At 34.5% G+C, this 23,377-nt stretch overlaps 5 protein-coding genes across 6 annotated transcripts; 1 reads left to right on the plus strand and 4 right to left on the minus strand.

Annotated features, from left to right (window-relative positions):
• Positions 1-83: 83 nt before the first annotated feature.
• On the minus strand, positions 84-985 carry LOC108560755. Its single transcript, XM_017918437.1, has 2 exons — positions 935-985; positions 84-859 (listed from the first exon to the last, which is right to left on the minus strand). The coding sequence occupies exons 1-2, from the start codon at positions 983-985 to the stop codon at positions 173-175; spliced, it is 738 nt and encodes a 245-aa protein (XP_017773926.1). The 3' UTR covers positions 84-172.
• A 1,745-nt stretch (positions 986-2,730) lies between these two features.
• Positions 2,731-4,594, minus strand: LOC108560766. 2 transcript variants are annotated; one of them, XM_017918449.1, is made up of 3 exons: positions 4,535-4,594; positions 3,698-4,478; positions 2,731-2,798 (listed from the first exon to the last, which is right to left on the minus strand). In XM_017918449.1, exons 1-3 carry the CDS (start codon positions 4,583-4,585, stop codon positions 2,788-2,790), a joined length of 843 nt encoding a protein of 280 aa, XP_017773938.1. In that variant the 5' UTR covers positions 4,586-4,594; the 3' UTR covers positions 2,731-2,787. The 2 variants fall into 2 exon arrangements, with proteins under 2 accessions (XP_017773938.1, XP_017773939.1); XM_017918450.1 differs by lacking the exon at positions 2,731-2,798 and having other exon boundaries at positions 3,652-4,478.
• Positions 4,595-6,863: 2,269 nt separating this feature from the next.
• On the minus strand, positions 6,864-7,757 carry LOC108560765. Its single transcript, XM_017918448.1, has 2 exons — positions 7,663-7,757; positions 6,864-7,585 (listed from the first exon to the last, which is right to left on the minus strand). The coding sequence occupies exons 1-2, from the start codon at positions 7,735-7,737 to the stop codon at positions 6,944-6,946; spliced, it is 717 nt and encodes a 238-aa protein (XP_017773937.1). The 5' UTR covers positions 7,738-7,757; the 3' UTR covers positions 6,864-6,943.
• A 2,991-nt stretch (positions 7,758-10,748) lies between these two features.
• On the plus strand, positions 10,749-16,531 carry LOC108560768 (nuclear pore complex protein Nup160 homolog). The gene is made up of 23 exons (XM_017918452.1): positions 10,749-11,124; positions 11,181-11,286; positions 11,343-11,550; positions 11,605-11,710; positions 11,775-11,952; positions 12,011-12,186; positions 12,276-12,445; positions 12,503-12,763; positions 12,821-12,969; positions 13,029-13,240; positions 13,293-13,459; positions 13,519-13,730; positions 13,786-13,959; positions 14,027-14,248; positions 14,323-14,441; positions 14,496-14,662; positions 14,723-15,116; positions 15,175-15,380; positions 15,442-15,577; positions 15,643-15,825; positions 15,881-16,047; positions 16,107-16,346; positions 16,405-16,531. The coding sequence occupies exons 1-23, from the start codon at positions 11,040-11,042 to the stop codon at positions 16,501-16,503; spliced, it is 4,137 nt and encodes a 1,378-aa protein (XP_017773941.1). The 5' UTR covers positions 10,749-11,039; the 3' UTR covers positions 16,504-16,531.
• Positions 16,532-21,233: 4,702 nt separating this feature from the next.
• LOC108560767 lies at positions 21,234-21,686 on the minus strand. Its single transcript, XM_017918451.1, has 2 exons — positions 21,543-21,686; positions 21,234-21,469 (listed from the first exon to the last, which is right to left on the minus strand). The coding sequence occupies exons 1-2, from the start codon at positions 21,649-21,651 to the stop codon at positions 21,270-21,272; spliced, it is 309 nt and encodes a 102-aa protein (XP_017773940.1). The 5' UTR covers positions 21,652-21,686; the 3' UTR covers positions 21,234-21,269.
• Between the last annotated feature and the right edge of the window lie 1,691 nt (positions 21,687-23,377).

Genomic DNA, 23,377 nt, shown 5'->3' on the forward strand with positions numbered 1-23,377 from the left:
ATTTTAATTGTTACAAGAATTGTTTACGAAAAATAAATGTATTATTTTTGAAGGAAATCAGGTTTAAAAATAATGGATAAACATTTTGTTTTTCAGATTGTTATTCGTTTAATTATTGCATTATTGACTATAAGACTACATGGAATATTATCTTGCAAGTAAAACTGTTGTATTATTGGCACAGAACTGTGTAAGTGGGATCTTTGTATAGAAGATCTTTCTGCTTCTTGATGCAAGCGTCATAACTTGTTGTGGACTTGGTGACGGCGCCCACTATTTTATTGATGTGACCTACGACCTTTTTGCAATCAGAGTTGCCGTGCTTCGAGCACGAAAATCTACCAGAAGACGGTCCCACAAGGGAACTCATCAAATGGCTGATCGACTTCACAACGGTCTGGAGCAACTTCAGCCATGGCTTATCGAGGCTCACATGCTTCGCAGGCAATTGCTTCAGTCCGTGCTTCCAATTCTTCAGCGCTGCGAAGAAATTGCGTAGATGTTGGACAGCACCTTGAAAATGAGCAGCAGGGCTCTTCGTGGTGACCACATCTTTGCTGCACTTCATGTCCTTCAGCAACTTGTTGATCTTCTCCATCTCTTTATGAATCGTCCCGTTTTCGTGTACCAGTTTCTCGTTGCATTTGGTCATGTCCGCTGCAAATTTCTCTTGCAGTTCTACCAATTGCTTGTGATTCGTTTTTCCGACTTTGCACTGCTTCACCTTATCGAACACCTCCGTTTTAGCATCGACCAGATGCTGCACCGAACCCTGCCACTTGCCTTTTACCTTCGTGAAGATCTCCATGGCGACATCGACATGGCCGGATTCGCAGTCCTGCTGGAAGGTGGCAGCTCCCTGCAGAAAGAAACAAAAAACAATTGTCATGGAGATGGCGTAATCTTATTAAGTTATTTAGGATTTAGTACATACCAGCTGGAAAGTTAAGATCGCAGAGAAGATGAGTACAGTTGGCGTGAACATTTTGTACGTACAAATGGTACTGCTCCCGAACTATTTTATACCAGAATTGAGACGTGCCATTTCGCAATTACAAATTTTCATTTCTCGCAAATCAATCGAGATAAATTTAATTTCGAAAACGTGTAACTCGTCGAAAACATTCCGTGCTCAATCTTTGCCTACAATATTTCTATAATTTAAATCCTGAAAAGAATCAACAACAATTATCTGAATAGTTATTTGTAACAATAAGCAAAATTGTATAGTTTTCGAGTTACCAATTGAATTCGTATTTTTCATAACGACAGGTGGCGCTTTTCAGTTGACGATTCAAGTTGAAGTATGTAATTATCTTGCGTGGTTATCATGGAATTAAGTAAAACGTGAAGATGGTGCATTGACATATTTAACAGCTCTTAGTAGATGACTCGATGGTAGCACATAGCTACCAAAGGGCTCGTTGGAAAGGTGATACTTTCATCTTTAATATCATATATTTATGCTATAATTAGCTCGCTCAGTCGTGAAGTAATTCAAGGAAACGTGAAGACATCGTGAAATGGGCGCGATTATGAACATATAGGAACGTGTTAAATTTGTTAATTATATCATCTTGTACACGAACTAATGATGAAAGTCTTAACTGTTTCCAACTGTTCTGAAAAAGAGAAACCTACGATTTTGTTACGTCGCTGAAAATGCGTCGTTTCTTTTACTAAATTTTGAAACCTTTTAACACGAGAACAGCGAAAACAACGAATCTGGAAATGTGCTCATTGCAAAGGCTTTAGTTTTATCTTTAATTTGCATTTTTAATGATCTAACCAACATGTATAGTTTTCAAGTTATTTGATAATAGGAGAACGGTTGATTTTTTGATGTAGGATTCAATTAGGAAAGAAACAACAAAATAAAATAGCGAGTTTTGTACTATCACCATATCTTTTTAATTGCTACATCAAGGTTTATTTTCGTCAAGTTTTACTAGCAAAGATTTCCAGATAATTGATTTCTATTATCGTCGATGCAATTGCCAAAATTCTCCACGCTTTTTTTTTACAACAATTATCTGAATAGTTATTTGTAACAATAAGCAAAATTGTATAGTTTTCGAGTTACCAATTGAATTCGTATTTTTCCATTCCAAAGGTGGCGCTTTTCAGTTTACGATTCAAGTTGAAGTATGTAATTATCTTGCGTGGTTATCATGGAATTAAGTAAAACGTGAAGATGGTGCAATGACATATTTAACAGCTCTTAGCAGATGACTCGATGGTAGCACATAGCTACCAAAGGGCTCGTTGGAAAGGTGATACTTTCATCTTTAATATCATATATTTATGGTGTAATTAGCTCGCTCAGTCGTGAAGAAATTCAAGGAAACGTGAAGACATCGTCAAATGGGCGCCATTATGAACATTTAGGAACGTGTTAAATTAGTTAATTTTATCATCTTATACACGAATTTATGATGAAAGTCTTAACTGTTTCCAACTGTTCTGAAAAAGAGAAACCTACGATTTTGTTACGTCGCTGAAAATGCGTCGTTTCTTTTACTAAATTTTGAAACCTTTTAACACGAGAACAGCGTAAACAACGAATCTGGAAATGTGCTCATTGCAAAGGCTTTAGTTTTATCTTTAATTTGCATTTTTAATGATCTAACCAACATGTATAGTTTTCAAGTTATTTGATAATAGGAGAACTGTTGATTTTTCGATGTAGGATTTAATTAGGAAAGAAACAACAAAATAAAATCGAGTTTTGTACTATCACCATATCTTTTTAATTGCTACATCAAGGTTTATTTTCGTCAAGTTTTACTAGCAAAGATTTCCAGATAATTGCCAAAATTCTCCACGCTTTCCATGATCTCGCTGTTGATATTATTGATTGAAAACGTGTAAGTCGTCGAAAACATTCCGTGTTCAATCTTTGCTTACAATATTTCTATAATTTAGTCTTGAAAAGAATTATCTGAATAGTTATTTGTACCAACAAGCAAAATTGTATAGTTTTCGAGTTACCAATTGAATTTGTATTTTTCAGAACGCCCATTCGACAGGTGGCGCTTTTCAGTTTAAGATTCAAGTTGAAGTATGTAATTATCTTGCGTGGTTATCATGAAATTAAGTAAAACGTGAAGATGGTGCATTGACATATTTAACAGCTCGTAGCAGATGACTCGATGGCAGCACATAGCTACCAAAGGGCTCGTTGGAAAGGTGATACTTTCATCTTTAATATCATATATTTATGCTGTAATTAGCTCGCTCAGTCGTGAAGTAATTCAAGGAAACGTGAAGACATCGTCAAATGGGCGCGATTATGAACATATAGGAACGTGTTAAATTTGTTAATTATATCATCTTGTACACGAACTAATGATGAAAGTCTTAACTGTTTCCAACTGTTCTGAAAAAGAGAAACCTACGATTTTGTTACGTCGCTGAAAATGCGTCGTTTCTTTTACTAAATTTTGAAACCTTTTAACACGAGAACAGCGAAAACAACAAATCTGGAAATGTGCTCATTGCAAAGGCTTTAGTTTTATCTTTAATTTGCATTTTTAATGATCTAATCAACATGTATAGTTTTCAAGTTATTTGATAATAGGAGAACGGTTGATTTTTCGATGTAGGATTCAATTAGGAAAGAAAAAATATCGAGTTTTGTACTATCACCATATTTCTTTAATTGCTACATCAAGGTTTATTTTCGTCTAGCAAAGATTTCCAGATAATTGATTTCTATTATCGTCGATGCAATTGCCAAAATTCTCCACGCTTTCCATGATCTCGCTGTTGATATTGTTGATCAGGTCGCTGATCTTCAAGCAGGTTAGCATTTCCATTGGATTCGGACACGACCACGTTCCTTTTATTGGAGAAAGGATGGGTTCCAATGTTGAGCTAATAACTTTCATCGAATCATCGGTCAAGCTCGTCACTGTTAATCTTATCGTATCTATTGTAATTGGAACGTGTTTGCTGCTCCGACCCAGACCTAATCCACCAAGTATTCCACTAAGTAAGCTTCCTACTAAATTAAATAACTTTCCTAATACACCGTCGAGTAAATTACCGATAAGACCGCCCGATTCTTTGGAAACAGGCGACACCAATTGTAGCATATAGTTTGACGCCTTATCAACGATACCTTTGCTATCATTAATCAGATCATCCAAAGGATTCTCGTTTCCTTGCTCGCTCCTCACACACTTTAGTTTAGTTAAGATCTGCGTGATTTGGTTCACCTCTTTCTTGGCGTTCTTAATAAGAGCCAACTTATCGTTGCATCTATTCAATTGTTGCTTCTCATTCGCACCGAACGCATTCAATTGAGCTTCATTCCGATTACCGCCGTTGCACGAGATGATCTTGTCCAACAGATCACCAGGCACCGCCGCCAATTTCGTCAAAGCTGTGCTATACATGAAGGTCGCATCGTTCATAATCGCAGCAGCGAAGTTTAAATTTCCCTCGTTGCAATCGTTCACGAAATCGGCGGAAATCTGCAAATTAAAGGAAAATAATAATAATAATAGTTATCATTTCGATCTGCGCTTACCAGCCCAAAGCTAGATGCCAGGATGAAGGAGAGTAGCGTTATTTTGAACATGTCGATTTGCACTGAATGAATCTGCTCGTGCATCGCGCACCACTTTTTATACTGCACAGAAAATGGGTTTTAAGCACGTTTCGATGGTGACTTTAAAACCATTCATAAAATACGCAATTAACACAATTATAGAAGCACGTTCCTATTTACAAAACTTTGCACATTTTAGATTTTCAATATTTTACATATCCTAATTAAAATATTAACATTGTTGATAATAAACAGTATTAATAAAAAAAACTTGAGAGAAACGTTACATAACATGTTTCTGTCAGTGTCAGATTGAAGATTTGTTGGATTGTGTCAATCTTTTGTAATATTGACGTTGATAGGATTAGAAAAGATCAAAATCCTAATAAACAGTATTAATACAATTAATACAAAAATCTGGAAAGAAACGTTACATAACATATTTCTGTCAGTGTCAGTTTGAAGATTTGTTAGTTTGTGTCCAACTTTTGTAACATTGACGTTGATAGGATTAGAAAAGATCAAAATCTTAATTAAAATATTGACATTATTGATAATAAGCAGTATTAATACAATTAATAAAAAAAATCTGGAAAGAAACGTTACATAACATGTTTCTGTCAGTGTCAGATTGAAGATTTGTTGGATTGTGTCCATCTTTTGTAATATTGACGTTGATAGGATTAGAAAAGATCAAAATCCTAATAAACAGTATTAATATATTTAATAAAAAAAATCTGGAAAGAAACGTTACATAACATGTTTCTGTCAGTGTCAGATTGAAGATTTGTTGGATTGTGTCAATCTATTGTAACATTGACTTTGATAGGATTAGAAAAGATCAAAATCTTAATTAAAATGTTAACATTATTGATAATAAGCAGTATTAATAAAATTAATGAAAAAATCTGGAAACAAAAGTTACATAACATGTTTCTGTCAGTGTCAGATTGAAGATTTGTTGGATTGTGTCAATCTTTTGTAACATTGACGTTGATAGGTTTAGAAAAGATCAAAATCTTAATTAAAATATTGACATTTTTGATAATAAGCAGTATTAATAAAATTAATGAAAAAATCTGGAAAGAAACGTTACATAACATCTTTCTGTCAGTATCAGATTGAAGATTTGTTAGATTGTGTCCATCTTTTGTAACATTGACTTTGATAGGTTTAGAAAAGAACAAAATCATAATTAAAATGTTAATATTATTGATAATAAACAGTATTAATTCAATTAATAAAAAAATCAAGAAAAAACGTTGCATAACATGTTTTTGTCAGTGTCAAATTGAAGATTTGTTGGATTGTGTCAATCTTTTGAAACATTGACGTTGATAGGATTAGAAAAGATCAAAATATTAATTAAAATGTTTATATTATTGATAATAAGCAGTATTAATACAATTAATACAAAAATCTGGAAAGAAACGTTACATAACATGTTTCTGTCAGTGTCAGATTATTGATGACATTATTGATAATAAGCAGTATTAATACAATTAATAAAAAAAATTGGAAAGAAACTTTACATAACATCTTTCTGTCAGTGTCAGATTGAAGATGTGTTAGATTGTGTCAATCTTTTGAAACATTTATATTGACAGATTTAGAAAAGATCAAAATCCGTATTAAAATGTTAATATTATTGATGATAATAAAAAAAACTTGATTGAAACGTCACATAACATGTTTCTGTCATATTAGAGACTTGTCAATCTTTTGAAACATTGACAGGTTTAGAAAAGAAATATGTCACTATTTTAGGGGTTGCTTTAATATAGCAATTGGATGCGTTTGGTGTTCAATTAGTATCAGATTTATTAGTCTTTTAATTTGCCAGACGTCAAAGTTTGACATTGACAAAAAGATTGCTTATTAAAAGTTTGACTTTAGGTTTAATGGTAATCATAGACTGGAAAAGGTAAAAACAATTGAATCGTAATTAATTACGCAAGTGTTTGCAAACTAGATTTAAGTATATTTTATTAGTCCAAATCGAAAAATAAAAGAGGTAAATTTGAAAAGTGTTGAATTGGAATAAGATGGCGGCATTCAAAATGGCAGACAATGATCGAATGCGTATTTAAAGTACAGTGGAACCTCGCTTAACGAGATTTTCGCTTAACGATCAAAATGAATTGTAAGAAAGTTGACTCGCTTAAAATTCGGAAATTTTGGAACGGATTAAACTCGTTAAGCGAGGTTCCACTGTAGGTTTTGGTTTTTGTAGTTATCGAAGTTGCTTCTGAAATGCAGAGGTTGTTTATGCGTGGAAGGTAAAGATCAGAGACAGTTTATGCTTGCTAGTGCTAAATATATTTGCTACATATTACATTTCAAATTAAAAAGAAAGAAAGAAAGAAAGAAAGAAAGAAAAAGGTCGGTTTAAGAGCAGACAGCCTTGAACTCTTGACTCCTCTCGAGTTCACTTTCCTTTCTCTTAAGACAATCGTTGTATTTTAATTTAGTTTTCGTGATGATACTGCCGATGTTATCGAAGTGCTTGTCGACGCCCTTGCAAGTCTTCTCATCGGCTTTGCGACATACAAATTTACCATCGACAGATCCCAGAAGAAGTTTCAGTAGTGATGTCAACAAATCTAAGACTCCTTGCAAGATTCTATTCACGGCTACATGTAACTTTTTCAAGATTGGATCCAGAAAATTGCCAACTATCGGCAACTTCTTTATCAAACTCTCAAGTCCACCAAATACATTATCGAAAAACGTTCTTTTTTTCGTGCACTCCATATGTTTCAGAATTTCCGAAACGCTATTCACTTCTCTCTGAACGCCATCCTTCATTCCATTTATAATTTCATCGCAAAACTTAATTTCTTTTTCGTAGTGCTTCAAAAAGGCGTCCAACTTGTTGTTTTTCTTGCATCCGCGGATTTTCTCGATCAGCCTTATACCGACGGCCCGGTTGCTGTCTATCATGCCCATCGCATTCTTGTCTAAGACTTTAATGTACTTGTTGTGGATGTCGAGAGTACCCGAAACGCACCCTTCTCCTCTCACAGAGTTCTGTCGAACAAAGAACAACAACAACAACAAAAAATAACACATCTGAAGACAAACTTCTCAAACACTTCATGACTTACCGACTGGCCGAAGACTGCGAGCACCGCGAAAATCAGAAAGCTTCTGGATGCAAACATGTTTCTTTGAATGCTCATCGTTCGCACCCGAACGATCTTTTATACTCTGTATCCCTCAACAACAACAACAAAAAAAAATGATAACACAGAAAACGTACCGAAAACACCACGTGCCTAATCTACTTCTGAACGAATTAACGATTTCCAACCAATTCCATTTACAAAATTGCAACAAATTAGTATCAGTATAGTTTAAATGTAAAGTTTAGAAATATCTCGTTTGAAAAAGTCACGCTTTTCATCTTAAAACTAATAAGAAAAACTATTATGAATTTTGAAGATAACAATTGGAACATTTTGAATAGTTGCTGTTACCGATAATTTCTACATTTAATTATATAATTATATGAGAATTAATTAACTAATTGCTTAATTACAGAGAGTCGAACCGAAATTAATTTCGTTCCGGTTTACGGTTACGTTCCAAGTAAATGTTTATCGTTCCAGATTCGGTTTCGGTTCCGGTTCGACTCTCTGGTTTATTAGTTAATAAAAGTAAGCATTTAACTGTATGAAGTGAAGAATTAATTAGAGCCAATTTTGTTCAGTAAATGTTAATAATTATATTACTTAATTAATTAAAGAAGTATTTTATATTTCAAAATTAAAGTACATCTGGTTGCCTATAAATATCTTGAAATGTTTAATTAGCTTAATCAAATGTACGTTAAAATGTACTTTAAATTTAAAATTCAATAGTAAAAGTATATTGCCTATATACTTGTTATTTGTGTAATTCGATTAAGAAATTGTATGTTTATTGCAGAGAGTCGAACCTAAATTAATTTCGTTCCGGTTTACCAGATTCGGTTCGGTTCCGGTTCGAACTCTCTGGTTTATTAGTTAATAAAAGTAAGCATTTAACTGTATGAAGTGAAGAATTAATTAGAGCCAATTTTGTTCAGTAAATGTTAATAATTATATTACTTAATTAATTAAAGAAGTATTTTATATTTCAAAATTAAAGTATATCTGGTTGTCTATAAATATCTTGAAATGTTTAATTAGCTTAATCAAATGTACGTTAAAATGTACTTTAAACTTAAAATTCAATAGTAAAAGTATATTGCCTATATACTTGTTATTTGTGTAATTCGATTAAGAAATTGTATGTTTATTGCAGAGAGTCGAACCGAAATTAATTTCGTTCCTGTTTACGGTTACGTTGCAAATAAATGTTTATCGTTCCAGATTCGGTTTCGGTTCGTCTAAAAATTTCGGTTCAGTTTCGGGTCCGGTTGAAATTAAAATTTAAAAAAAAAACACAATTTAAATTAGTTAAATCGAGTCAAAAATCAACTTTTAGTATAATTTTATTTAGGAAATTCCGTTCTTACTATTGTTTTCAATTACAAAATAATTAGTGACTAGTAATATCATTTTTAATTAACTTTTATTTGAGTTTGTTCTAATGTTAATTGCGCAAGACTTGTGCTTGCCCTTTCTTCTTCAAATTGACTCTTTTTGCCGGTGGTTGTTTGAGAGATTTCTTCATATTCGGCGTGATGAAAATGAGAGTTTATATAATCTATTAATAATAGACCCACTACATAAATAAACCAAAACACTAGCACCGGCACACCACCAACAAAGAGTATACATGAAAGAAAGCGATTTCGTTCCGGTTTTTCAATTCAGTTTAAGGTTTTCGGTTCGGTTCCGGTTCGACTTTGATTTATTAGTTAATAAAAGTAAGAATTTAACTGTATGAAGTGAGAAATTAATTAGAGTAAATATTAATAATTATATTACTTAATTAATTAAATAATTAATTAAAGAAGTATTTTATATTTCAAAATAAAAGTAAATTCGGTTGCCTATAAATATCTTGAAATGTTTAATTAGATTAATAAAATGTACGTTTTTACTTAGAAACGTTGAATTATTTATTAAAGCCTACTTTAAACTCAAAATTCAATAGTAAAAGTATATTGGGTTGCTTATATACTTGTTATTTGTTTAATTCGATTAAGAAATTGTATGTTTATTGCAAAGAGTCGAACCGAAATTAATTTCGTTCCGGTTTACGGTTACGTTCCAAGTAAATGTTTATCGTTCCAGATTCGGTTTCGGTTCGGTTCCGGTTGAAATTAAAATTTAAAAAAAAACAATTTAAATTAGTTATAGTTAAAATTTAAAATCGAGACAAATATTAAAATTGTATTTACCAAATTCCGTTCTTACAATAGTTTTCAATTACAAAATAATTAGTGACTAGTTCAACACATGCACTTTATAATGTTTTTTCAGTCATGTTAACAGTAATATCCGTTTTAATCACTTTCATTTGAGTTTGTTCTAATGTTAATTCTTATTCAAATTTACTCTTTTTTGCCGGTGATTGTTTGAGAGATTTATACTATATACTAAATAAATAAACTAAAACACTACCATCAAAGAGCATACATTAAAGAAAGCGTTAAATTTTCGGTTTTTCAATTCAGCAAGTTTTCGTCTCGGTTACAGTTACGCTTCTGTCAAAAATTCCGGTTAATTTCAGTTTACGGTTTTCGGTTCGGTTCAATAGTAAAAAGTATATTGGGTTGCCTATACGTTATTAGTTCAATAGGATTAATAAATTGTATGTTTATTAGTTAATAAAAGTATGCATTTAACTGTATGAAGTGAAGAATTAATTAGAGTCAATTTTGTTACCTAAATATTAATAATAATATTATTCAATTAATTAATTTAAGAATTATTTTCAATTTCATAATCAATGTTTGATTTTTAACGTTAATGTATTTATCATTTTATTAATATTGTTTAATTACAAATGATTAAAGTCTACTTTAAAATTTAAATGTAATAATTAAAGTATATTGGGTTGCCTATATACTTGATATTTGTTTAATTGGATTAACAGATTGTATGTTTATATTTGTTTATGCGATATGATTAAACTATAGGTAAATAAGAGGATTTTGTCGATATTTCGTTAATTTTTGCAGATGTTGCTGAAATAATAGCTCCATCTGTTTATTGAATTGTTCTTTTTTTGTCTGTTTTCGAACACCTCCTGGCGCTTCTGTTTTCCTTGCAAAGAACTTCTGATCCCCCCAAAAGTATGCGAAATAGAAACGAAAATATATAAAAGAAAACAGGAGAAGTGTGAGTGAGTTGTTAGCGTAGGAAAGAGAATAGGAGAAAAGTGTTATATAAATAGGAGAGAAGGACTGAACAAAAAAGTTTTGAAATTTCGCGGTCAGAGGAAAAGTTAGGTTATGTGTATTGTGATTTGAATCCACGGGTGCTTTGACCGTTGTTTATATTGTTTGTTGTGTATTTCGGTTGTTGTATTCGCGTGGAGAAGCGGAGAGATGAGCGAACAGAATTTCAGTTATCGCGAGGTGATTCCCGATCAATCGGCGTACGCTTCGTGGAAAGAGATCAGCCTGAACACCGGTAAAAATTCGAATGTTTCTGTTGAACTCCCAAATTTGAGGTTATCGCATTTGCAGGAGGAACGCAGAGCACCCTGCAAGACATCAAGATCATCGAGAAAGCAAATGGATACTGCTATCGGGATGCCACCAAACACCTCACCAGAAACCGATTCATATACTGGTATGTTGAATCTGTTACAAATTTGTTTTTCGATCATTCCAATTGTTTATTTTCAGGAGAATCAACAATGACGTCCTGGAGCTGGTCGAGCAGAGTCTGGATGTTAACCTGTCCGGCAACAAGATCCGATATAAATTCATAGACACACCGATATTGGATGCAATCACAATACACGAGACGTTTGAGAATGTGATCGTTTTGGTGCCAACTGTGTGCAGCGTCCACAGACTGATATTCCCACATCCAGACAGATTACACAAACAGGTCAGTACTAAAAATAATCAATGCAAGAATATTGTTTTCATGTTATTCTTATAGGATGATTTAATGGAAACGCATCCGGATCTTGCGATACCATCAATCTTCTCGGAGGCCAGAAACACCGACTCCTTTTTTTACGTATACATCAGTCCATCTGCCTCAAGTAAGATCGCTACAAATTATATTTATTTAAATGATCGCGAAGACTAAATCCTGTTTTTCTTTAGGTTTGCAACTACCTCACTTAGCGGCCTCTTGCTTAACTATTTACGAAGAGGCTATGTTCCTATTGGCTTATCCCACCGGGGAGTTGATCCTGGTGCGGCAGAAGAGCAGCGGCGAAGGAGAAACTGTAGAATTGAAATACGATACAGTTGTGCAAAAATTCTTATCAGGAATGTTCAGGTAACGAAGATTTATTTGAAACCCAGAAGCAAATTTAATATGATTATTCCAATTTCAGGTCAAAGAACAATGAGAGCAGTTCTATAGTGAGCATGCTGTTGCACACTTTCGGTTTGGAAACGTACGCTTTGACTTTGTGCAGAGATGGACAAATTCGGGTTTGGTCTTGCTCTAAAGCTCAGTGCATCTCAGTCAGTGATGTTCTTTCCGATTCTTTGATGGTCCAACAAGGAGGTAATTCATCATTTTTCTATGTTATTCACTTTCCAATTGGATTTAACAACTGGATATTTTGACCTTAAAACTTAAATCATTACTTTCAGGTCATAATCATGTGCTCAAGAAGGTGATAGGCTTGAACGAGACGGACTTTATGTTTGCCGCGTATTTAACGTACTCGAACAGCTCCAGATTCGATATCCTGAAGCCGATAATCAACGGACAGCAGTTCAGCATCGTCAAAGTGTATAGCTTGTATCCACCAGCAGTGTCGGTTAGTGTCATTTTGCTAATTTCCATTCCAAGATGATACATTTGTAAATTATTATAGGGAGATTTGATCGACTTTTCGTTGACGAACACGAGGATTTGGTCCATTTGGAGGGACAACGACGGAGATTGGAGCTGCTACAGTTCCACCTTCAACTCGGAAACCGTACATAAGACGTCGTGGATTCCCGTCGTTCTCGAACCGTTACCCAATCCCGAAGAGTTACCATCCGACGAGACCATGGACCCGAAGCAGTGCTACCTCCAGCACATCTTCCATCCGGGCAGATTTCCCATGCAGATCATCAGCAAAGCTCTGAGCGTGCGTACTTTGTAATTATTGTAAACTGTAAATTACGTTAATTGTATCACCCTTTAGATCTACAAGAGATCCATCGTGAGCAGCGACGTTAACTTATCAGCAACGGTCTTGAAGCAACGCGTCTGCATGGCAGTGGAAAACGAGATACAAACCGAACTTCAGAACTGTGAAATCACAGATGAAGACTACTTGGAAGCAGCTAATTGGTAAATATTAAAAATAATTTGCTGTTGATTTATAATTTAATTCTATATTTATTTCTTAGGTGCTGGTCATCGTTTTACTCTTGTTGCGTTCAATACCACGTTGCAGGATTGAAGCCGCTGGGAATCCTGCTATTGCCTTCGGTCTGTGGAGCTGTCCTCTTGAAGAAGTCCAACTTCTCGTTCTTAAGACCTCTGGATTTGATCGAGCATATGACGCTCTGCAACGAGTACGTCTCCATCGATAGCATCTACGAACATCCGCAAATTAATTGTAATTATGATCATATTTCACATTTACGTTGATTCATATTAGATCTTTGCAGCTAGGGAGGAATGCAACGATCTGACAATCCTCACTAGGATTTTGATGACTTTTGAGGCGCAAACCGGAGACGATTTCAGGATAAGCATCGAAAACGACTTAGCGCAAGGTATGCAGCCGTGCGAGGCTTTGGAGGAGCTGCAAAATGAACTATCCAAAGATGAAAAGGTTTCTCTACTCTCTACTTAAAAGAAAAACATTTATTTTATATACGCATTTTGTTATAGATTGTGGAGACGATTAGGCATCAGCTCTATGATTGTACCGATTTATATTTGGCCATCCACAAAATGCTGGAGCTATTGAGGATGGACGAGTCCATCGTTACAGACGTGGAGACGGACAAGAACAGCATGAAAACCTCGATCATGCATCTCTTCAGCTCGCAGCTGGGAATCTCCGTCGTCACGCAATGCTTCGCTCAACAGAACAGTATTAAGTTAGTTAATTAATCAACTCATTGTTATCGTGAATTCAAATGTATCCTTTTCCAGGTTTTCCATCTGCCGAAATTTGTTGGCCTTCCAGTACATTTTACTAGAAGATCAGAACGATTCCAAGCTGGAAGCGATTCGTTCGGTGTGCATCCCAGAAGTCACCGTTCTGCTGCAAAGCTACTTCGCTTTGCACTGGTTGACCAAATTAACGGCGGCTCCTGTTCTCTCATTGTGAGTAACAACAATTACTTAATATTTTGGATTTGGATCAGAGTTATTAACAGTTTGGCAATTCCAGAGACTCGCAGAACCAGCGATTATCTTCATTGAAGCTGACTCCGGTGTTCAACGTGAACAGCATCCATCAACTACAAATAATTTCATTGATCGAACTGTATACGAGATCGACGGGAGGAAGCGACGCGCACAAGGCTTTACTCAAGTTCGACTTTGATGAAGACTCTCTGGCGCCTTGGCACACCTCTCTCCTTCCATTGGTCACACAACTCACGCTCAACATGTATCCTTAAAACGCTCAATTTGTAATCTTAAAACAATGTTAAAGTACGTAACACGTCCTTAATTAGCAATCAGTTGGCCGATTAGCGGAACTTCCGCCTTCACGGAATGGCTCTTGAGCAGCGGCCAGCACATCCATCTTCAGCAGTACGTCTCGGTGATGGACTCCTGGTGCGACTGGAACAAATACACAAGTAATTTCTTTATTTTTTCAAAACTATTATCATTTATGTTTCTGCTCTTTAAAGGGAAATTCCTGCTCGGCGTGGCTTTCTTGAACAGCGGAGAAACACAGAAGTCCTTCGATCTATTCACCCAGGCGAGCGGAGGCATCTACTCCGAACAGTTCATCGTCGATCGCGTCGGGAATCTGGACAAAACCAAGTCTTCCAAAATCGTCCTCTATTATTTAAAAGTAAGTCTTTTGTCTTGCACGTAACTAAAATTTGGAATTACATCTTTAATTTTCTTGTAGATTATACAATTATTCGAGTTGCACAACGCGAAAGATTTCGCCTTGGAGGCTGCTGATACGGCTTTGGCAATCCTGGAGGACGATGAGCCGTTGAAGGCGACTCTTTACTCTGTCAAGTTCAAGCACCATTTAGCATTGGGTCATTACGATGAGGCTTTCGAAGCTCTCTCCTCAAACCCTGATGCTGAGCGTAAAAAGGACAACCTTCGTGATCTCGTGAAGACACTCTTGGATTCCAAGCGACTCGACATTCTGATGTCCTTCAAATACACCGAATTGGAAGAGCTGTTTTTCAGCATCCTGTACACTAGAGCAAGAGCAACGGATTCGGTGAACAACATCTACTACGACTTCCTATACGCCTACTGCATACAAAAGAGATTCACGAGATTAGGTATTTCCACAAAAAAAAAATCTTTAATTCGATTTATGTAACATCTTTCCATTTGCAGCTGGATCGGTGATGTACGAGCAGGCCTTCAGGTTGAACTCTCATAACACATCTGAAGCTCTCGAAAAGCAGGTGAAATGTTTCCTGGCATGCGTTAACTGCCTTTGCCTGACCGACGATTCCAAATTCGCGTGGGTATTGAAACCTTCAGATCCTGATCTGGAGGATGAAGTGCACATCTTACCGTCGAAAATCGGTTCCGATGATGTGAGTAGCATTCGAGATTAATTTAATTATTATTTTTTTTTAAATATTTGTTTCTTTGTAGGAGCCACACGTAGTTAATTATAAAAGACAGGTGGACGTGATCGATGTGCAAGGTATTCGCAAGGAGTTGGTGTTTGCCAGGGCTAAATTGCAGTTATCCAAGCTCGATCCAAACTGCATTCCCAACAATCTTACAAGTAATTATTGATCACTTATAGAAGCAAAATGTATATTTTATAACGATTTCTTTGTTCTGCTTTAGCTCCCAGCGAATTGGTCATGTTCCTAGCATCATCTGGCATATACAAGACATCTTTCAAAGTGTGTGTGGCTTACGAAATACCCTTCGACATAATCTTCGAGATGTTGACGCATCAATGCGTTTTGTTAACAGAAAGCGAAGATAACGAAGCGTGGAATTGGTTGATAGAGAACGATCTGCACGGTATTTCTTTAATATAAGAAGTAAACATAATTTGATTAATGATTTTTTTTTTTAGATTTTGATTACATCGGTAACTCAACGTCCGTCGTCGCATGGAACCTTCTTCAGCACTATTTGGAAGTGCACGAGGAGGCGCATTTGAGTTGTTACCATCGCGTTGTTGCGGATAAAATCCTCCACATGGGTATGGCTCTTCCGCATTGGTTTTTGGCATCCTACAAAGTAAGCTTTTCTTTAGGAAAATTACCATCAATTGATTATTAACGAATTGTGCGTTTCAGAAACGCAATCCCGCTGAGCTGTTGAGGCTCTACTACTTCACAGGTTACCTAGAGGAAGCTGCGGAATTCTGCATGGATTATCTGAAGGCAGCGCTGGGCTACGGACCCGAATACTTCGGGATCGAGCAGTATTTGACGCCGATGGCGAAAGCCCTCTGTCTTCCTGTTAATATAATAGATGCTCTAATTTTCGAACTGGAGCAGCAGAACGATAACGACGAGAGGAAACCGTTCGAGCAGGTTAACGATGTTTAACATTGCTTTTTATTTTAATAATTCTTGTTTTAATTTTGCTTAGATCCATGAATTGCTGAAGGAATTGTTCGAGAAGTACCTGGATACGTCCACAAGGATCACTTACGAGGTTTGCCGCGAGAAGATGGCCGGAGTATATTGACCCCCAGAGCATTTTATTTTCATTGTTTCGCCAATTTTGTATAATTTAATTTTATAAAATATTCATAAATAAAAAAAACAATTGTTACAATTTTACACAATTTTGATCTATTATTATCTAAAACGTTGTTTTCTTACGTGTTCATCAATGTGTTATATGTATGTTTGGTTGCCTGAACCTTAGGCGCAAAATAAATATTCAAATTTTTGTGACAACTGGCACCATCTGTTAGCAATAATGCAAAGGTTATAGTTCGGGTATTTTGGCGCTGCATGAAATCCATTTCCTTGAAAACGATCTAATTTAAATAAGCAAGCATATAAAAATAGTGCTTGAACGATTCATGTATTGTTACTTCAGTCTAATAAAATAAATATTAATTACTTTTCGATTTTTATGCGTTTCAATTTACACAAGCAGAGACATCTTTCGGAATATTCAGGAAACAGTCTGCAACCAAACATACATATAATCTTTGATTAACAAGTAAGAAAACAACGTTTTATATAATGGCCTGTATTTTTTTTAAAAAGATAATTACATCATCGACCACTCGTATGAAAGCTGAATGTCTCACCTTTCCAACAAGCCCACTGGTATCTTCGTATTGCTGCCGAGTCGCCTACTATGAGCTTAAGAAATTGGAAAAAAAGTGAATTGAATTTGCCAAAAAATGGATATTTTCAATTTTTCGATAATAACTCGAAAAGTAATAAACTTTTTTATGATTTTATGGCATAATCAGATGCACGCAAGCGTTGCGCAACTTTTTATGTAACAAAACTTACATAATGTTCGTTTCGTAACAGAGAAACGACGTTTTTTTTCGATTTTTTTCAGTTTTTCGTAAATTTCTCGACAACCCCTTAAGATAATTACATCATCGATCACTCGTATGAAAGCTGAATGTCTGACCTTTCCAACAAGCCCACTGGTATCTTCGTACTGCTGCCAAGTCACCTGCTATGAGCTTAAGAAATTGGGAAAAAAGTGAATTAAATTTGCCAAAAAATGGATGTTTTCAGTTTTTCGATAATAACTCGAAAAGTAATAAACTTTTTTACGATTTTATTGCATAATCAGATGCACGCAATTGTTGCGCAATTTTGTATGTTACAAAACTTACGTAATGTTCATTTCGTAACAGAGAAACGACGTTTTTTTTCGATTTTTTTCAGTTTTTCGTAAATTTCTCGACAACCCCTTAAGATAATTACATCATCGATCACTCGTATGAAAGCTTAATATCTCACCTTTCCAACGAGCTTAATGGTATCTTCGTACTGCTGCCGAGTCGCCTACTATGAGCTTAAAAAATTGGAAAAAAAGTGAATTGAATTTGCCAAAAAATGGATGTTTTCAGTTTATCGATAATAACTCGAAAAGTAATAAACTTTTTTATGATTTTATTGCATAATCAGATGCACGCAAGCGTTGCGCAACTTTTTATGTAACAAAACTTACGTAATGTTCGTTACGTAACAGAGAAATGACGTTCTTTTCAGTTTTTCGTGAATTTTATTAACAACCCCTTTAGATAATTACATCATCGACCACTCGTATGAAAGCTGAATATCTCACCTTTCCAACAAGCCTACATACATCTTGGTGCTGTCATCGAGTCGCCTGCTATGGGCTGTAGAAATTGGAAAAAAATGAATTAAATTTGCCAAAAAATGGATGTAATTCAGTTTTTTTGTAAATTTCTCGACAACCCCTTAAGATAATTACATCATCGACCACTCATATGAAAGTTGAATGACTCACCTTTGTATGCGGTCAAGATTACGTGTAACAAGAGTTGCATACAGATGGACGTCGTTATTTTTTGAAAAATATTCAGATAAACAATCTTTTCCGCACGCAAAACGAGACGACCATGAAACTTTCACAGAGTGCAGAAGGGTATCTCGAGCTGCGACTAAATTTACATAAATCCAGAGATTGAGTAAACGGCGACGAGTCTGGTTTTCTGCTGCAAATATATTGTTATTGTTCGTCCACACAATAATTCTGTATCGATTCAAATTTATTTTTTTCTTTATTAAGTTCCAATTATCAATGTTGGTAAATGATATTTTTCTTTTGTTAAAGATAAAGAAGGACCTAGAACATTTCCTTGAGGTACTTCAAACACAAGTTTTCTTTTTCAAATTCGGATTTCAGGAATTACATTTTTCCGCGAAAAGGTTAATCAAGAACGTCAGTCCAATTAAATAATAATCGAAGCGATTTTGTGTGGTGTATGCAGAATAAGAGAGAAAAAAACCGGTTTTTTCACACGATATTCGTAGCCCGAAGACATGTAATTTTCATGCACCATTATGAGGATTCGTTCCGGAACTATTTTTTGATGGAAAGAGAATTGCACGGAGAAAACCGGTTTTATTTACACTCTCAATTTCGTGCAGCAATTAATTATATTTATGCAATTTGTCTATTCCCCAAAAAAAGGAAAGAAAAGTAATCATGATGATGCAATCATTATTTACGTTCGAATTTTTACGTTAAGTTTATTTACGTGTTTTGCGCGAGATTTTCGATACATGACTAAAATTCGTTCGTTTAATAGCTTGATATTCGTCATACGAGATTCTAGAGCTCCGTGAAATGAGCAATTATTGTTTTTAAGTAGACTTAACTACCTGATTCTTCATTCGACACACGAAAACATTAGTTATTATGTTTATGAACTCATTCTTTAACAACAACAAAACAAAAATTTACCATGAAATTTTTGTTTTATTGTTGAAAAGAGGAAAATCCGCAGGAGATTGAATCTGGCTCATAAGTATTAAGATAAAATTAATTATTTGTTTGGGTTCTTTACAGTTTTTGTTTTGATTCACATAATCAGAATTTTTCGTGCGTTTACAGATAACGAACAAAACATATTTACAAAGTTAAAATATTGATTTACAATTTGAATTGAATTAAGTTTCAGATTAATTATTTACAAGTGTATAAATCTAAATAAAAATAATGTTTATTTAATGTACTTTTTGGATTTCTTTTAATTTTGTTGGTTTTAACCAAAATCAAACATAATTTACACTTTTCTTGCTGTTGTTTAGAAACGACGATTTTCTGTGTCTTCAGTTTTCAGTGAATTACTCGGCAATCCCTGAAAATAATTACAGAATTTTACATTCAAATTAAAGCTGAAAGTTTCACCTTTCGAATGAGCATACTGACAGCTTTCTCTCTATCACCCGTTTGTCTTCTACGAGCTGCCAAAAGTGACGTTATTAAAAATGCAACCTCTTCACGTTTTATTATGTTTCAGGATAACCACGCAGGATAATGACGAAATTTACAAAGAATCATATAATAGAGATATAAACCTTTCAAATGAGTCCGCTGAAACGATTCTAGCATTGACTTAATTTACACTTTTCTTGCTGTTGAGTTGAAACGACGATTTTCTGTGTCTTCAGTTTTCAGTGAATTACTCGGCAATCCCTGAAGATAATTACATCATTTTACACTTAAATTAAAGCTGAAAGTTTCACCTTTCGAACGAGCCCACTGATAGCTTTCTTTCTATCACTCGTTCGTCTTCTACATGCTGTCAAAAGTGACGTTATTAAAAATGCAACTTCTTCACGTTTTATTATGTTTCAGGATAACCACGCAGGATAATGACGAAATTTACAATGAATCATATAATAGAGATCTAACCCTTTCGAATGAGTTCGCTGAAACGAATCTAGCATTGATATTTCGCACAAATTTGTGAATATTTATCTAAATCCAAACTTAATTTACACTGTTTTGCTGTTGTTTAGAAACGATGATTTTCTATGTCTTCAGTTTTCTGTGAATTACTCGACAATCCCTGAAGATAATTACAAATAATTACACTCAAATTAAAGCTGATAGTTTCACCTTTCCAACGAGCCTACTGATAGCTTTCTTTTTATCACCCGTTCGTCTGCATTGAGCTGTCAAAAGTGACGTTATTAAAAATAGATCCTCTTCACGTTTTATTATGTTTCAGGATAACCACGCAGGATAATGACGAAATTTACAAAGAATCATATAATAGAGATCTAAACCTTTCGAAAGAGTCCGCTATTTAGAGCAAATTTAACAAAATTCAAACATAATTTACACTTTTATTTTCGTCGATATTTCGGTTACTAAATATCGATGAAAAAAAAAATACAATATTTTAGTAAACAAAAACACAAATATTGAAGCTAAAACTATCAGGATTCACGTGCACACACTAAGATTTGAATGAAGTAATTCAATTTTAGTAAAAACTAATAAATTCTGATGATATGTTTTGATGTAATTACAAATAATTATCAAATTTTCGAATAGAGATAAAAGTTATCAAATCAGTAATAAATCAATATTGAGTTAACATTGTTAAACAGTTTGGATTTCGGGTCAAAAGTACAAAATTTCTACAAAATATAATGATTTTTGTGGAAATTGAATTAAAAATTATAAATTTCGTTGTTAATTTTTTTGTTTAAATTCTGTAAATTTCTAATAGAAAAAATTAGTTTATTTCTCTGAAATTTTGATTAATTAATAAAAAGTTAATTAAAAAAAGTTTATTAAGTCAAAATATTTCAGTTGATAAAAAAAATAGACAAATTTATACAAAAGAAAATTAGATTCTTTTGAAAATTATTTTGTTGTATTTTCTGTGCTCAATTAACAAATGAAAACAGAAACAAAATTTGTATAGAGACTAACACTATACAGATATTTGTAATGAAGTAAAATTTTGGTAAAAATAAAGTTAAGAATCATTCGAACGTGACTTTGTTCTCTTCGATGGTGTTGAGGGTGAGGTACATTCCGATGACGATGAGACATCCTGCAACGGTTCCTGCAACGAGACCAGGATTCTGCCGGAACAATATCAAGAGGAGAACGGTTATAACGAGCATCACGACGCTTAGGATCGGGACGAACGGAGAATGATCGAAACTTCTTGAACCGAACTCTGAAGAAGTACAAGAAAAACAAACAGTGGAGAGAGAGAAAACAACATCTTCATCATCATCATCTTTATTTACCGATATTCGAGAAGGCGTTCCTGAGAACCGCAGTCCTCTGGATCCAGTTCGCACGATTCAGGGAACTCCTGTTGTAACGCCAAGCGTCGATTTCCCTCTGGTAATCCATCACTCAATTGTTTAAGTTTTTGTTTTGCATGGAGCTCTTCGGTAATTCGCTGCAAGACAAGAGAAGCACTGAAGTCTTGCCGTCGCCAACTCGATTCTCTCTCGTCCTTATCTCTCGTATTATTGTTGTTGACCATTCGCATACTTCGATCGCAAAGCCGTGTTGTGTTGTTCGTTCTTGTTGTTGCCGTTTCGATCTCGAGAGACGCGAATGCGGGATTCATTAAAATTTCAATTAATAATCGGAGAAACTGCAATTCCCCAAAAAACTCACACAATATTATTTATATTCTTTAAATTACACATAATTATTTATGTTTCTTTTTTCATTTACACTGAAAATGCGTTACGTAAATAGACAATTGGCGCGGATAAATCCTTCTCTGCGGTAGTATTTCTAGTGAAAACTAGATTTCTACAATCGGATTACGTGAATGAATGTCCGGATGAGTCAAGTAGAGATTCTCATCGGATTTCCGAAAAGTCCGTGGAACCGTTTAAGTCCGCCTCAATTTGTTCATCTCCACTGTTCTATTAATAGAATTCGATTGGGGAAATTGACGATTTTCTTTCTACCAACATTCCTCTGTTTAAAAATTATTTGATGTCTACACGTTTCATACAATAACTCGATAAGCACTGAAGCTAATTTGATCATTCAACAAGTAAATCAAAGACGAAACTGTTGCCTTTCAAAAGAGTCCGTTTATGTAGTTGTAGTATGCACCGTTCATCTGTTATAAGCTGTCAAAATTTGATTTGCACTATTTTCATGTTTTCTATAATTACTCGACAACCACGCACGCTAACTAGATCATCGAACATGAAAATTGAAGACAAAACTGTGTCCTTTCCAATTATCCCAAAAGCAGAATTGTTACTTTTCTTTCTACCAACATTCATAGAATTCCTGTGTTGAAAAATTATTTGATGTCAAGGTTTCATTCAATTACTCGATAAGCACTGAAGTTAATTAGATCATTTAATAAGTAAATCAAAGAAGAAACTGTTGCCTTTCCAAAGAGTCCATTTATGTATTTGTAGTGTGCACCGTTCATCTGTTATAAGCTGTCAAAATTTGAATTACACTATCTTCATGTTTTCTATAATTACTCGACAACCACGCACGCTAACTAGATCATCATACATGCAAATTGAAGACGAAACTGTGATCTTTCCAATGAGTCAACTTGTAGATTTGGGATACGCATCTTTCATTTGTTATTTCTTATGAGCTGTCACAAAATTGAAAATACTTTGTTTTCACGTTTCATTTAATTAACTCGATAACCACTGAAGCTAATTAGATCATTCGATAAACAAATCAAAGTCGAAACTGGTGCCTTTCCAATGAATCCACTTGTAGTGTATGTGCACAGTTCATTTGTCAAAGTTGAAAATATGCACTGTCTTCATGTTCTCTATCATAACTTGACAACCACGCACGCTAACTAGATCATCAAACATGCAAATTGAAGACGAAACTGTGACCTTTCCAATTATTCTAAAAGTAGATTTGTTACTTTCGCCGTTCGTTTGTTATAAGCTGTCAAAACATTCAACATTTTTACGTTTTATTTAATGACTCGACAATCAAGCAAGCCATGGAATTGTCAAAAAAATATATAATTAAATGCAAAAATTTGATATTTCCAATAAGTCTACTTTAATTTAATTACTTAAGAAGAAAAAAAAATGGAAAATTATTTTTTTTCAATTCAATTGAA

Source organism: Nicrophorus vespilloides, unplaced genomic scaffold, assembly GCF_001412225.1.
Source record: "Nicrophorus vespilloides isolate i.1.1-1 unplaced genomic scaffold, Nicve_v1.0, whole genome shotgun sequence".
NCBI classification, from domain to species: Eukaryota; Metazoa; Arthropoda; class Insecta; order Coleoptera; family Silphidae; genus Nicrophorus; species Nicrophorus vespilloides.